We start from the raw sequence: 16,549 nt of genomic DNA on the forward strand, positions 1-16,549 counted from the left end.
AAAAGAATTAAGTTTAGTTACTTCATAAGAACTGTTCCAGTTGAGCATAATGATAATAACATTCGTCGTTTGGTAATAAAAATATAACAATTATCTATTAATATGAATTTATATTAAATAATATGAATAAAATTAACAAATATGTATACTGTATAATAAATATTATTTCTTATCAATGACTTGTGTTGTTCAAATCTTACACTTTCCCTGAAATTTTACTTAGCCTTTATCCCAAAATAAAATTAAAATGCAAAATTTTCTTTTTCGACCCTGGAAAAAAAGCAAATAATCATAATTATGCTCGGATCATAGAATCAAGGATGCCATTAGAAAGATCATGACGAGACGGTTTCAAAACACTGGCTGTCGACTGCATTTGGTAAGTAAAATCAAGAGATATTCCTGAAAAACTGCGATACATAGAAAATATGCATAACTTCTATGCTAATGATGCTACGGGGTTGATCGAGGGCTCATATGATAGATCTGGACCCAAGTAAAGAATTTGATCCCCCCTATAGGATATCCCCGTCAAAAATGCCGTATCTCGCTTAGTTTTCGAGTTATGAGCGTTTAAAGGTTTTTCTATGCTTTATTGTAGCATAGCTTTGTTTTCTGCAAATAACTCACGATCCACGAGGCTTATATAGGTTATGAGCATATCAATAGATTCCTGGAAGCAAGAGCTTTCCATCGATGAAGTTAAAATTATGATCCGAGCATAATTTATGCTAAAATTATAGCTATTTCTGGTTTCACCTTTATTTCCGTTTCTGCGGGCATTGGAATAAATTTTTATATAAGGTAATTGAATTTCAAATTTCTGTGCATTGAAACGTACAGAATATTCCTCGATTATCAAAATTGGAGCATTTTTACTTCTAACCTCAAAAATAGCAATAAATCGTAATTATGCCCAGATCATAAAATCAAGGATGCCATTAGAAAGATCATGACGAGACGGTTTCAAAAAACTGGCTATCGACTGTATTTGGTAAGTAAAATCAAGAGATATTCCTGAAAAACTGCGATACATAGAAAATATGCATAACTTCTATGCTAATGATGCTACGGGGTTGATCGAGGGCTCATATGATAGATCTGGACCCAAGTAAAGAATTTGATCCCCCCTATAGGATATCCCCGTCAAAAATGCCGTATCTCGCTTAGTTTTCGAGTTATGAGCGTTTAAAGGTTTTTCTATGCTTTATTGTAGCATAGCTTTGTTTTCTGCAAATAACTCACGATCCACGAGGCTTATATAGGTTATGAGCATATCAATAGATTCCTGGAAGCAAGAGCTTTCCATCGATGAAGTTAAAATTATGATCCGAGCATAATTTATGCTAAAATTATAGCTATTTCTGGTTTCACCTTTATTTCCGTTTCTGCGGGCATTGGAATAAATTTTTATATAAGGTAATTGAATTTCAAATTTCTGTGCATTGAAACGTACAGAATATTCCTCGATTATCAAAATTGGAGCATTTTTACTTCTAACCTCAAAAATAGCAATAAATCGTAATTATGCCCAGATCATAAAATCAAGGATGCCATTAGAAAGATCATGACGAGACGGTTTCAAAAAACTGGCTATCGACTGTATTTGGTAAGTAAAATCAAGAGATATTCCTGAAAAACTGCGATACATAGAAAATATGCATAACTTCTATGCTAATGATGCTACGGGGTTGATCGAGGGCTCATATGATAGATCTGGATCTAAGTAAGAAATTTGATCCCCCCTATAGGATATCCCCGTCAAAAATGCCGTATCTCGCTTAGTTTTCGAGTTATGAGCGTTTAAAGGTTTTTCTATGCTTCATTGTAGCATAGCTTTGTTTTCTGCAAATAACTCACGATCCACGAGGCTTATATAGGTTATGAGCATATCAACGGATTCCTGGAAGCAAGAGCTTTCCATAGATATAGTCAAAATTATGATCCAACCATAATTTATGCTAAAATTATAGCCATATCCGGTTTCACTTCCATTTCCAGTTCGAAGGTCGTTGAAATAAATTGTTATTTAAGTTCGAACTTCAGAGCACCGGAACGTTTAGAATAACCCCCAATCATTAAAATCAGGGAATTTCTCTTTCTAACCTCAGAAAATGCAAAAAACCGTATTTATGCTCAGATCATAGAATCAAGGATGCTATTAGAAAGATCATGACGAGACAGTCTCAAAACACTGGCTGTCGACTGCATTTGGTAAGTAAAATCAAGAGATATTCCTGAAAAACTGCGATACATAGAAAATATGCATAACTTCTATGCTAATGATGCTACGGGGTTGATCGAGGGCTCATATGATAGATCTGGACCCAAGTAAAGAATTTGATCCCCCCTATAGGATATCCCCGTCAAAAATGCCGTATCTCGCTTAGTTTTCGAGTTATGAGCGTTTAAAGGTTTTTCTATGCTTTATTGTAGCATAGCTTTGTTTTCTGCAAATAACTCACGATCCACGAGGCTTATATAGGTTATGAGCATATCAATAGATTCCTGGAAGCAAGAGCTTTCCATCGATGAAGTTAAAATTATGATCCGAGCATAATTTATGCTAAAATTATAGCTATTTCTGGTTTCACCTTTATTTCCGTTTCTGCGGGCATTGGAATAAATTTTTATATAAGGTAATTGAATTTCAAATTTCTGTGCATTGAAACGTACAGAATATTCCTCGATTATCAAAATTGGAGCATTTTTACTTCTAACCTCAAAAATAGCAATAAATCGTAATTATGCCCAGATCATAAAATCAAGGATGCCATTAGAAAGATCATGACGAGACGGTTTCAAAAAACTGGCTATCGACTGTATTTGGTAAGTAAAATCAAGAGATATTCCTGAAAAACTGCGATACATAGAAAATATGCATAACTTCTATGCTAATGATGCTACGGGGTTGATCGAGGGCTCATATGATAGATCTGGACCCAAGTAAAGAATTTGATCCCCCCTATAGGATATCCCCGTCAAAAATGCCGTATCTCGCTTAGTTTTCGAGTTATGAGCGTTTAAAGGTTTTTCTATGCTTCATTGTAGCATAGCTTTGTTTTCTGTAAATAACTCACGATCTACGAGGCTTATATAGGTTATGAGCATATCAATAGATTCCTGGAAGCAAGAGCTTTCCATAGATATAGTCAAAATTATGATCCAACCATAATTTATGCTAAAATTATAGCCATTTCCGGTTTCACCTTCGTTTCTCTGGGTTTTCAAATGGCACGACTACGGTTTTCGTGGCACTACCATTTGAGGATGTCTTCAGATAGATCGACCAAAAATAAGTTGTAAATGAGGTATAAAATTCTTCGATATCTCGCTTTGTTTTCGAGATATCGAGGTTCAAAGTTTTTAATTTCGAATCACGTATTTTATAAGATATCTTAATAATTATTTATTATTAATCATTTGTAGCAATGGAAATAAAAGAATTTTCCCGTACTTTCTTATAAATATGAATACATTAAGTGTTAAAAACAATTTTTTTGACAGTGTTTTTTTTTAATTTTCTCCATATTTTCATATTGTGCAACAGATATCATAATCATTGATTGGAATAAGATTCTTACGCCATCTAACAGGAAAAATTAATACTTTGGACGACGTCACGAAATCTTTTGGCGGAAAAATTAATTAAAGAGTAGATAAAATTAATTAATTAAAGTAGATCTACTAACAATCTCTATCGGCGAAATAATTGCTTGATTATTTATTTGTATCAGTTTCAATTGTTCTTCGTTATCGTTTGTTTTGTCGATTTTCTTTCTGCTGTTTTTCTTTTCTACAAGTTTTTAAAATTTCAGGTATGCATTCAGAATTACATAGTAAATTAGAAAATTTTTCATTCTCTCATTCTTTTGGAGATCTTGTTACAACAAATGAATTACCAATTTCTTTTCTCGAAGAAATTGGCTTAATTCCGTCGCGTCAATCGACACCACTGACATGTTGTAATCTCCCAATGCTCGTTGAGGATTTTGGAGACAAAAAACTTAAATGGGTATGGAGGTGTTCTTCAAAAAGATCAAAGAAAAGAGGAGATAAATCGTGCCGAAGGATTATAAACCCAGCGTCTGATACGTTTTTCAAAGGAAATGCGTGTCGCATCGAAGTGCGCGATGTACTTGCAATCGTCATTTGTTTCGCGATTCAGATGCAAGTCACTGATGTGTACAATCATCTCAATGCTTGGCGTAATCATCGAGATTGTCCCGAGCTTAGTTGGAATACTGTAATTGATTACTTCAGCTATTCCCGAGAAATAGCTGAAGTAATCGCATCACACAGTGATTTGGTACTTGGTGGCGAAGGTAAAACGGTCCAAATTGATGAAACATTGTTGACTAAAAGATAATACAATCGGGGCCGTGTTACTGAGTAAATGACTACAACCGTTCTTGGTTTATATTGCAAGGAAGACAAAGTTGGGTTATTTTTTAAAGTGAATGGAAAAAGGAAGAAGGAATTGTGGCCGTATATATAAAAGTATGTAGATTCACCAACATCCCGAATATGTACAGACAGCGCAAAACAGTATGAAGGAGTTGAACGAGTTCGCTCATAGTACTGTATTAAATAGCAGCATATAATAAACTCTCAAAATATACTGCGGTTAAATTATAAGCTACTCAATAAAATCCATCTCATTATTGTCCTAATATGCAAGCTATCAAAAATGGATATTGTTGCTTTATTTTGATTTAATTACATTAAATTAAAGTCCTTTTTTTCAAGTTAAGTATTATATATTTCTTACGTAATAAGTCTTAATTTATTTTATATCTACAATTTACGACTTACTTATGTCTATCAAATACCAAATTAATTAAGTTCGAAGAGAATTGAACCTCCAATGTTATTACTAGATAGCCGATAATGACACTACAAAAGTATCAATACGTGAGTAAAATTATTACACATATATAATTGTTCTTTTTGAAATTTGTCAGTACATTAAAAACAACATGGCCCAGTATTGCACTACACAATGATCTCTTGATTTAAAAATTATTTCTCTAAAAACAAATTCTTCTTATGAGCACAGTACTTAGTCATGTTATTTTCTATGCATTTTTTCTGTGCCTCTAAGTATCAATGACATTGATTTACACATTAAAAAATGGTTAATACAATATAAGATAGTTGTCTTCTAATATAACTAATTCAAAATATTATAGTAATCGTCTTTAAGAGAATCAAAGTATCAAATTTGAGCAACATTAGATTCACAAATTATTACATAAACTTTGACTCTTTCATCTTTCATGTCAAATAAAAAATTTTACATGTAATTCATCATAAAAATACAAATTGATTCTATTTTTCGATTAAATACACGTCTTTTTTTTTACATTCATTCCATCCATTCTTAACAATATTATTTATACTAAAATCTAAATAATCATTAATAACTATTCTAGTCGACAGTATTGCTTAAAAGTTTACACATTGGAATGGATAACAAAAAATTAATATAGAAAAGTTATTTTATTTCTTCATTAACTGTTTGATTGCGGTAGAATACTACGATGTATTTTATTATTTATTGCAAATAAAATGACATTCGCGTTCAAACAATTAATTTTATTAACTATTTTGAATGTTGATGTTGATTGAATATGATCAGTTTCTTGTCAATTAATTGATTATTAGTTTATTGTACAGTCTTCCTTCAATAGTTATACGGTCCATATTGAGAGCCATGATAATAAGGTCCTGGATAGGCTGCAGGAGCAGGATATCCGGCATAAGCGTACTGCTGTTTCTGAGGATACACTGTAATCATATTTTTATTTTATCTGTTAATCATATATCATTAAATATAAATTTTTTGCAATAATAAAAAATAAAATAAAAATTATATTATAGAAAATAAGATGTATCAAAACGGGATGGGCAATATTTATTCGTGTTCAACTATTTTATTCATCATAAATGATTAAGTATTTTTCAACGATTCAGAATCACGATAAATAAATCTATTTTTTTTTTTTTTTAGACGAGAAAATGGAATTTAGTACAAACTCAAATTATAAAGTAATACGTAAATTGTTCCGATTTTTTTAACAAGAGATTTTATTTTAATTGTTAAAAAAAAAATTCAATTAAAAATATAATATCAGTATTTTGAGCTAAATAATTTTTTAATGATAATTACTTATAGTTGAGTTATTTCAATGGTAAAAAATAATGTTTTATAAAATAATTTTCTGCTACAAGATGCATTTAATAACTATTATGCTACTTAGTAATTCAATTCCTCGTATGCATACTGTCGGAGAAAGAAAATAAGAAAAAATAATTCGCAAGTATACGAATATGCATTCCATTACTTATACATTTTATCATTCATATATATATATATATATATATATATATATATATATATAAGTATATATTTATTCTTATTTAGGCAAGTATGCCACTTTCCATTTGCCTCGCAGCAGTGTCTGATGTTATTTTATTGACTGAGAGAGTTGATTTCTGACTACTAGAAGGGGTGTTGTACTACAAGTTTTCCGCAACAAATTGATAAATCGATCGATTGCGCACAGAAAGATGACATAGAAAGTTTGGTGCAACCTTCTTCTTATACAGTTAGAGCGTGACAAAATTATACTAATCCACGAGGCAAACAGAGCGTGTGACTGTAGAAAAAAAAAAGTAAAAGTATCTGTAAGGAAGAATATTGAGCTCTCATATTTTTTATACCTTTTAAAATGATTAAGTTAATAATGATGATAATGATACGTTATATATTTATGTACACGATATTATTTTCTATTTTGTTAAAAAAAAAAATATTTGTTAATAGTACAATGAGATTAATTGCTAATTACGTTTTGATGTCTAAGTAAACTGTACAATGTGATTTTTTTAAAATAAAAACACTGCTTATTTAAGAACCGTAAATTGATGAGGTAAACTTGGCGGAAGTGTCGACACGGAACCGGAATGTTTCACTGCAAATTACATGCTATATAGAAGTAGTAATGCATTATATCCACTAATAAATTTATATTTCTATATTATTGCTTGATAAAATTACCAATTAAATATTTGGTTGATTGTTTTAAGGGATTGCCCATTCCTTTTTTCTTATCTACAATTATTAATCTTGTTTGATACATTGAGAAAGATTATTTTCAAATAAAATATATATTTTTGAAAAATAATTAATTTAAAATAAATTGTCATATCCTTGACGACAATATTTAAACAATAATAGCTGTTATAAAATGGAAAAATGGAAAAATGGATTGAAAAAAGTTGATATCCTCATTGTAAAAATTAGATTTGGTTCTCAATGTATTGATATTAAAGTTAGTAGAAGCAAAAGTGTTACGTATGTACCAGGCATGAGGTACTGCATGTTCATCGCCTCGTCGCGCATTCTCTCGCCCCTCAAGCAAATCGCAGCAGCGCTAAATAGTATAGCGCTGACGAGCGACCAACCGACGCCGACCCAAGCGACCACGTACGACCAGTCGTACGAGATTAGCGAGCTTTCCTTGAGGATCTACAGTCCCAGGTCGTGAGAGGACATCCCGAAAAAAAACAACAAAAAACGACATCGATTAGCCATCATTATATAAAATATTCTTCACCTGGCATGATATATTGAATATTTGCTGCTTGTTCACGTGCTCGTTCTTTTCTAAGGCATGATGCAGCTATTAGGAAAAGTGTCATCGTTGCGAGACAAGTTGCAACTCCAAGCCAAGCTAAATAAAATGACCAGTCGTACCACTGTGATACGTTATTCTTCAACACCTGTAGAATTAAAGTTTACAATAAAATATTAAATTATTATTCAGTCAACAGTAATTTGATGGTATAACTGTTGCTCAGATTCCACCTGAAAGTAGCACATGAAAAGTGCATCGAGTACGAAAGTTCGTTTGTATCAAGATGAAATCAGAGAAAATATCCGGGATGACGTGCAATGAATCGTGAGAAACTTCAATATTCATATTGTTTTTCATGCTGACTTGAATTAGAATTCACAAATGATGTGTTCACAAGTTTTTTCTTTTCACTATTTAACTTCCCGGATAATTTCTCTCTCAACTGTTACCTATTAGCAGATTATTCAAATAAATCACATATAGGTCATGGTGACTCACATTGCTCCATTGTTGATAATATTCTTCGCCTACGATTTTTTCCTTTTCATAATATTCGACTCCATGCCAAAGTCCCATTCCACCAGCACTCAACAGACCTATTAAAGAAAATTTCATTTTAATTATATACAATTGTTTCCTAACATGTAATAAAATCATTTCGAAAGATATATAGAATAATATTTACAGGCAAAAAGCATAAGAATGGCTGTAGCAGTGATATTGCCTGGTGATCTTCTCCAACATCCTACGACTCCTGTCCAAAATGCTGAGAAAATGGCTAAAAAACCAACCATGAAGAGTGCTATCATTGATCTTCCCATATCTATAAAAAAGATCAACATATTCAATTTTATTCATCAATCAAGTTACGTCATATAAAATAATTAAATAGTTTTCAATACTTACGAAGTCGTGCCATGGCGTCTTCAGAAAATCCTCTTGTTTCATTGTCCTCATCTGGGATGAAGTAATCGATGTTCATACAATGCGTTTCCACCGGACTGAGATAAGTCACAACTAAAAATAGTAAACAGTAATTGGTTATTTAAACGTTTTTTTTTTCTTTTTAAAAATTTTTAATATAAATTAAAACTACCTGAATTTATTTATAAACAAATTATTAAAAAAAAGTAAACAATTGATCAAGAATTTTTTATGCTGTTAAATTGAAATAAATTAAAGGGATTAAAAATTCTTGAAAGGAATTTAGTTTTTAAAATGATTTCTTCATTGAGTTCAAACCTAACAAATAAGGAAAGATAAAGAAAAGTTGTGGTTTATCATTACGTATAGGAAAACGCGAGTCTCACAACAGAGAACTTTATAAGGAGATGTTGGAAATCTCTCTCTTGTTTCAATGACAAGTAGGCTTGGCAATTGATCAAGTGTGAGCGGACTATCTGAAAGGCTAATTTCAATAAACAAAAAGTCTTACAGTAATAAATTTGACTATTTGTAAAATTGAAACAAAGGAAAAATCATAATGATATAACATACAGTTTACTGTTAGACTAATTATTTATTCCAAACTGTTTATGGATTGATTATTAATAATCTTACGTGATTGAAATAATAAAAAGTTTGAAGTTATTTAGTATTCTAGCTGGTATATTTATGATAAATGAATGAACTTAGGTATTGAGTTTCCATCCTAACAAAATGCCTTAAAAATTCTTCAAGATCATGTCTAGAAGGAGGATCGTTAAGGCTAGATGAACGAGCTTATACAGTTACATGTGTCTTGTTGAAGTAAAACTGGATTTTAGTTGGGTCAAATCATTTGTTTCCAATAATTCTGTAAACTTTTTACTAATTCTTGGAATTATTGAAATTCTTATCAATGATATTTTAATGGAAGGTAGCTGAGTAATATAAAAAATATGAACATTCAAAGTCTCTTCATCAGTAATCACGTTCTATGAATAAAAATTGTCGGTAAAAGAATCGGAAGGCCTGCGCCGGAAGTTATAAAGGAATGTCGAAACCCGATAAGGTACTCTCGGTCACAGAAAACGGTACATACATCGACGATGACCCAAGTGTTGAGGCCATCGTAGTCATACCTGACTCCAGTTATATGTCATGAGAATGATTTGTCTGTGCTTTCTTATCCCGATTACTAATAGCTATATGTATTATTTAAAAGCTAACTAAAATCATTTCTCAATTCAATGGCTACTGTTAATTTTAAAAAAAATGTTTTTCATAGAAATCCTTCAAAAAGACTTTCAAATCATTGGAGTATCAAAGTTTGAACCTTTTTTTTCTTTTTACCTCATGATTCCAAAGATTGAACTATCAATGTTGTTGAATCATGAGAACATGTTTTGGATATTAAACGTACCATTACAACTCATTTTTTTTCTAGTAAGAAGCTTATAAAAAAATGTATATATGATAATTAAAGTATTAGAAAGTACTAAAAGAAGTATTATATAATAATATAGAGAAAAGAAATACTGTTAATATTTTTTGATAGAAAAAAATTATTTTCTAAGCTAATTTAGATAAAAATCTGTATTGTCATAAATGAAATAATGATGAGAAAAAATAAAATTTCGTTAGTTAACGAAATAACAAAAAAAAAAAACAATAGAATTTAAAAAGATACAATTTTAACAACTCATTATTAGTTAGATGTTAATGTTAATTGTAGTAATTAATTACAATGTAAATTGTCTACATTAATTGTTAAATGTATAATTTAATGAAATTTTGAAAACTTTGATAATGAAATTCGTTATCAATAATACTTTTCATAATATATAATTATTTTCTTCCAAAAAATAATATTTCAAAGCACGTGCCATAACCATGAACTCAATTAAGTTATTAAGATTTGTGCTAACGGTAGCAATCTAGGTGCACATTTCGAGCGAAAAAAATTAACGGAATTCTCTTTTTCGCCTGACGAACATCCTACCGGAAATTATAGACTATTTGTTTCTATTTTATTTTATTTAGCATGTTATCATTGATACCGTTGGATTAATTATATTCAAAGCACAATTTTATTATTAATAAAAAAAATTATTGAAACAAAAGCAAAGCTTTATATTTAAAAAAAAAATGTTCATAAATTAATTGTTGAGATATTATTAAATGGATAAAACATTTCTAACATAGTTGAAATAAATATAATCATAGCAATTGAAGGTATTCTACTTAACAACAATAAAATTAGAATTGTCAAGTATACTATGTCTTTAATGTTGCCTACTTTCATCAGGGGTCTACACAATTTCACTCGATATCTCAACCAACAGTTCATTTAACTCTTCACCTATTACGTGGTCGAGATAAACCTGCATTTCATTATAAACATACCACAGTGGAAAGTAGTTAAAATGTCTTGATTAACATATTGACACATTAAAATAAGCTTACCAGTTGGTGGACGTTCTTTAGGGTAACATATCCTGAATAGTCCCTGAGTCCTTGTATAATAATAATATTTTGTGTTCATTTTCTCTATCAAGTCACTTTGTTCTGGATTCTTTGAAGTATATTGCTGCAAAAAAAAAACAACATTTAAATTAACTACCATTCTGTTGGATTATATTTTTATGCAGTAGATAAAAAATTGGATATTGAACAAGCAAATAATCACATAGAATATTCATCTAGCGGAAAAAGAATGTTACAAGTTGGATGTCCTTCAAAGCTGCAAATTAAATCTTGCATCATAACTTCATTCTTCCAGACTGTTGTCATTGTGAATCGATTGAATCAGTCAATAGATAGAAATGTATAGGTTTATATTTGACTTGTATATTCAAGGGAAATATTTATGAGTAGAAACTTCTTCCAAATTCATGCATACATTAACAAACACATCAAACATTACAGGAACTAGTAAGTTCGTCAGTAATCTTATCTACAAAGCGTAAATAATCTACTCGTTAACGAGCGTCCTGTATGTTATTTAGAACAGAGTTCCATCAGGTTAAAACCATTTCAACTGCTTTCACATTACCGTTCCGGCAGTGCAACGACGACGATTTCTTTAACTGCATGGAAAGGAAAATTCTGCCACATTTACCACGCCTGCATACATTAATTTAGGAGTCAATTTATTATTCAATACTATTTTTATGCCGATTTCTAAAATATTCTAATTTCCATTCTACTTATATATTATAGAAAAATGTCACAATTCATTGGAAGTACCTATTACTTTAAAGTCATTTGAATAGACTTCTTGATGAGATATTTATTTTTCATGGAATTACTCGAAATACCAAACATGAAACGAAATTCTTTGTACTTATGGTAAAATGAAAGTATATTCTGGTATATCTATGTTTAATGATTGCATTAAGACTGATTAATTAAAATAAAAAGAAAAAAAAAGACAGCAACTAAATTTGAATAAAGAATTGGAGCATTTATATTACTCATTCAAACATTAAGCAAAGTTTCATGTTTTTTATTCTGAATGTTTATATCTGAACATAAAGAAAAGGCAATTGACTTAAAATCGTTATAAATATTAATTTAAATTTTTAAGAAAAACATGCTAATAAAATCATTTTTGCTGTCATTTAAGACTGTAATTAATTGAACTTTGAGAAAATACTTATAGATAAGAGCATAAGTTTTGTCGTTGAAATAAAATACAAATTTTTTGTTGTTAAGTGACCAGATTTACATTAATAACTCACACACATGAATAATATAAAATAGTATAGTATGGAAATACATACTCTATATATCCTGACAGTTCAGGAATAAATTTACTTTATCAATTATCAACTGTCAGAGTTACATATCTCATATGTTTCGTATACCTCTAATGTGCTACAACCCGCAGGTGGACATACTTTTAGCATGATAATCAAATGGCAATTGAAGAACCTGAACTGATCAACTTTCTTTTATACAACCAGATCTAGTTTGTCTACCTAGAAGAGTTACTTATAAATTAAAAGAATCATTTTGAACGTTGAATAAAACAATTAGTTAGTTTTTAACACGTAATATAAATTACCTTAGGATAGGTAGTCATTAAAAAGGGCTGACAACTTTATACTACCATGCTACATTGTCATTATGAGGTTATTTTTTTCAAAAAGTGTATTCCATACAATTTAATCCTTATAACTTTCTCAGAAATACATATATCTCCAGTTTTAACGTGTTGGTAACATAACTGTACGATTTACGCATGCCACGCCGTCACTTGAGCCTTTCAACATCGACCAACATTTTTATTCAACTCTTGAAGTAACACAAGCATACCTTGGTTTAATCTTTAGCTCATATAGAGATGAACAAGTGTAATTCATAATATATGTGAGCATTTAGGTTGCATAAGTGTTTAACTTTTATAAGGAGTCATAAAATAAGGTTATGTTGATGACTCTGATAATTAGTTGAATGTTAAAAAATATGATTTTGTGATCAAGAGTATCAACTGTCATTAATGAAGCATTTCATTGTTGCATCAGAGTCTTTCATAGTATTAAACATACTCTAAACTCGAAACTTGTCGAGTCAACGCGCTAAAATGGGCGCGGCGAGGAATGCCGATCACTTGGAAAGGTTCTTAATCGTGGAACTAAATCTCATAAAATGTTTCAACACATTTTTAATAGCAATACTATGATTACATTAATGAGCATAATATATATATATATGCTGTTAACATTTTCCTGTGTTGTATGGCCGATGATGATCTGTTTTTATAGATCAATCAAGTTCATAGGGTTCAAGTTCATTGAATTGCTTGCATTTGAGTAAAAAAAAAAAGGAAAAAATGATGTGAAAATATTCATAACAAAGGTAGTAATTATAAAGGACTCATTGTTTGCAGATTGAAGAGTGAGGGATAAGAACAAGTGTAGACAAGAGAAGGAGCTTTAATATCGAGGGGAGCAGATTGTTAGCTCGTGAGCCCTGCGACCCAGGACGTTAACCCGTTGCAAGGACGCTTGTAGATCCCACCTTAATCCAGGAAGCCGGTAATTTTCTTTAAGATTCTTCAAGATTTTATTACTTGTTTCTTTTATTTTTCGAGCATGCTGAATATTATTTTTATAATAATAACAACAAAGTAACATACAATTCCAGGGAATTGTTTTTCTATTATCAACTAGATTGTTAAAAAGTATAAAAAATTCAACTAACTTGTATTTGGGCACGTTTGACCTCAGTGTAGAGCCAGTTATCCGTGGAAAAGGCAATTGAAAGAAGAGCTGTAGCAATGATGCCGGTTATAGTCGCCAGGGACAATGTCACCGCTGAGCAAGGCATTTTGAATTTTTTTTTCTATTTTTCAACTTAAACAATATAATCAAGAATAGCACCAAACTTTAGCACCTTCCACACTATTTCTTCCTGGCCCTGGTGACTCAACGATGTTGAAGAAATGAAATCGTAACGAGTGGAGCATCCGTAAACACTAGAACAGTTGCCAGATTGTGGCTACACGAGTTATATCACTAACGATTTATTTACCTTTGTTATGATTTATTTTTTGGTAAAATAAATTATAATTTAGGATAAATATAAATTAATTAAAGAGGTCGTCAATAAAATGGTATCTGACACAATTGTTGTAACACGCTGTAGCACATTATACCATTCTCTCAGCAACAACACTAACGGCACGACTAGTTAGAGAAAAGCAGAAACTCAACTTCGTCCATACGGGAGAAGCGAAGGAGAACTGAAGAAAGGCGAGGGAACTTGCAGGTGGGGATGAATAGTCCTCTGAAGCAGGTATATTGCCTGTGTTTTACCTATGCAGGTTCTCAACTTCTCTTGTTAACAATATTACTTTTAAATGCCACAATAAAATTATTATAAAACATTATTTCCATTAGAAATTCATCAAGTTGTAATTTTTCCAGCTCTCAGTTGTTTCAGCATTATTTCTTATAGTTTAACATATCAAAAAATGCTAATTAAACCTGTAACGGAGAAAGGAAAATATGATGAGATAATTAAAGAGCCTGAGAATGACAACAATCAAGATGAGTCTCAGTTACCTGCTCCATGAGACTTCACTCCCATGTCCCTCTTCAGCGAGTAACCATTACACTCAGATAAATTCATTGTACAAATGCTGAGGAAAAGCAGGGATTTCCATGTATTTGGAATGCCAATCTCTTACGTTCAACAGCTGCACTGACTGCATAGTAAGTGACAAAGAAGATGACAAGAACTTTTTAATTTCACTTTTTATCAAAAAAAACTAATAATTACAACAATATTGTACTTAAATCACAATAAATTTAAATTGATATCAATTTAATTCTGAAATACTACACCGTAACATGAATGAGAGAAATGCTTGAAGAGATTCAGAGTAGAGTTTCTGATGATTTCTCACGCATCTACTTCTGTTATATGTAGGCTGGTTCCTCCAAGTCATCAAGTGAATTATATCAGAATATTTTAACATTTTTATCTTTTGTTGAATATACATTCTATTCTTTTATGTTTTTTGAATTTTTTCTTTTCATAAAACAATAAAAAGTATTCAACTGAAACATAAGACTAATTTTGTAATTGAACATCACTGGCGATTCCTCAATCAACTGGACTTTCTTTCCTTTCTAATCGAGTATACTCAAGTATACCCAGAGTCTTTGTACGCATCAACTATCATTCTAGTTTATCATCAAGTTGATTGAAAAATGAAAAAGTGGAATGTCTAGATATTCTTAGATTAACGGTTTTAACTTTACGGATCAGATATTCACTTTTCTGTTGATTATAATACACACTTGATACATTTTTATCAAGGTATAACGTGTAATGAATTACCAAATGCCTGTATTTAGAATTCTTACGTAGGCAGTTTAATAAAATGAAATATAATCTTGCAGTTAATTGATAAAATCAATACCTAAGTAGTTGTTATTTTATAAATACACTGAGATAATTTATTTCATTCTTTCTTTTTAATAGCATTATTATAATTATTCAATTCAGAAAATTTTTTAACTTCTTTCCACATCATTTCTTGTAGTTTCATTTGTTCCTCTTCTCCAAGATCACTAAAATCTTTAGAACAATCCATTTTGTCTAATTGAATCTTTGGTTCACCTATAATTAAAGCTTCCCACCATCTCTCAGACACTTTCTCTAAATGAATCTATTTTTAAATGTACATAAAAAAATAAATAAATAATAAACACCTTGTAATTATAGAGAACATTGTAATTACATGTACAAATTTCCCAGGTAATAAACTCCAAAGAGACTCATGTAATTTGATAGGAAAGGTCAAATGACCTTCAAAGGTTACCGACCATTCGTCAGTATCAACATCTGCTTCAAGAAGATTTTTGCGAATCTCGACCTTGATTTTCTTTACTGATATTTGTACTTTGAGGTCACCAGGGCTCGTCAGACTGTCAGGAATGTTCACAAGCACGTCAAGGTCATTTATACTTTGGGACCAAGTGAAGTTATCATGGCTTGCACCGTTGTAGCTATCTGCCACTTGTAGAGGTGGTACATAGTCCATAGTAATTTTATTTACTCAATTCTAATTTCGGTTTTAACATGTCAAATATAACAGCCATATTAACGTCACTTATTTAACAAAAGAATGTTACAAAATAATATGACGAACACAATGGAATTTATAATATTTTCTTAAAAATAAAAACTCATTCTACCCAGTCAACATTTTTAATAATAAATATCGTTACATTTAACAATTACTTTCGACAAGATCTGCATTATTTGGATAATATAATAAATTTCATTATCGATAATATACAAGCGTTTAGTATATATATATATATATAAATATTTTGAGTAATCAAGTCAGAAAATGTTCTGTGCTAATTTATAGTAATATAAAGTTTGTATTGAGAGGAAAAATTGAGATTTTCATAACAAAGTACTTACATATAGGTTATAAGTAATAACTCGTTCTATTAAAGATA

General features: G+C 30.6%; 2 protein-coding genes across 4 annotated transcripts; both read right to left on the minus strand.

Annotated features, from left to right (window-relative positions):
• Positions 1 to 4,738: 4,738 nt before the first annotated feature.
• Positions 4,739 to 14,254, minus strand: LOC118069028 (uncharacterized). Of its 3 annotated transcripts, XR_004690569.1 has the most exons (8): positions 13,773 to 14,254; positions 11,031 to 11,154; positions 8,550 to 8,660; positions 8,329 to 8,466; positions 8,142 to 8,239; positions 7,623 to 7,788; positions 5,606 to 5,790; positions 4,739 to 5,517 (listed from the first exon to the last, which is right to left on the minus strand). XR_004690569.1 is itself a non-coding variant. In XM_035086841.1 (7 exons), exons 1-7 carry the CDS (start codon positions 13,896 to 13,898, stop codon positions 5,687 to 5,689), a joined length of 867 nt encoding a protein of 288 aa, XP_034942732.1. In that variant the 5' UTR covers positions 13,899 to 14,254; the 3' UTR covers positions 4,739 to 5,686. The 3 variants fall into 3 exon arrangements, 2 of the variants coding, with proteins under 2 accessions (XP_034942732.1, XP_034942731.1); XM_035086841.1 differs by lacking the exon at positions 7,623 to 7,788 and adding an exon at positions 7,369 to 7,534 and having other exon boundaries at positions 4,739 to 5,790; XM_035086840.1 differs by having other exon boundaries at positions 4,739 to 5,790.
• LOC118069030 (nudC domain-containing protein 3-like) lies at positions 13,917 to 16,263 on the minus strand. The gene is made up of 4 exons (XM_035086842.1): positions 15,820 to 16,263; positions 14,918 to 15,747; positions 14,636 to 14,778; positions 13,917 to 14,557 (listed from the first exon to the last, which is right to left on the minus strand). Exons 1-2 carry the CDS (start codon positions 16,120 to 16,122, stop codon positions 15,541 to 15,543), a joined length of 510 nt encoding a protein of 169 aa, XP_034942733.1. The 5' UTR covers positions 16,123 to 16,263; the 3' UTR covers positions 13,917 to 14,557; positions 14,636 to 14,778; positions 14,918 to 15,540.
• Between the last annotated feature and the right edge of the window lie 286 nt (positions 16,264 to 16,549).

The sequence above is a fragment of the Chelonus insularis genome, unplaced genomic scaffold (assembly GCF_013357705.1).
Source record: "Chelonus insularis isolate UGA/USDA-ARS -01 unplaced genomic scaffold, ASM1335770v1 contig_404_pilon, whole genome shotgun sequence".
In the NCBI taxonomy this organism is placed as follows: Eukaryota; Metazoa; Arthropoda; class Insecta; order Hymenoptera; family Braconidae; genus Chelonus; species Chelonus insularis.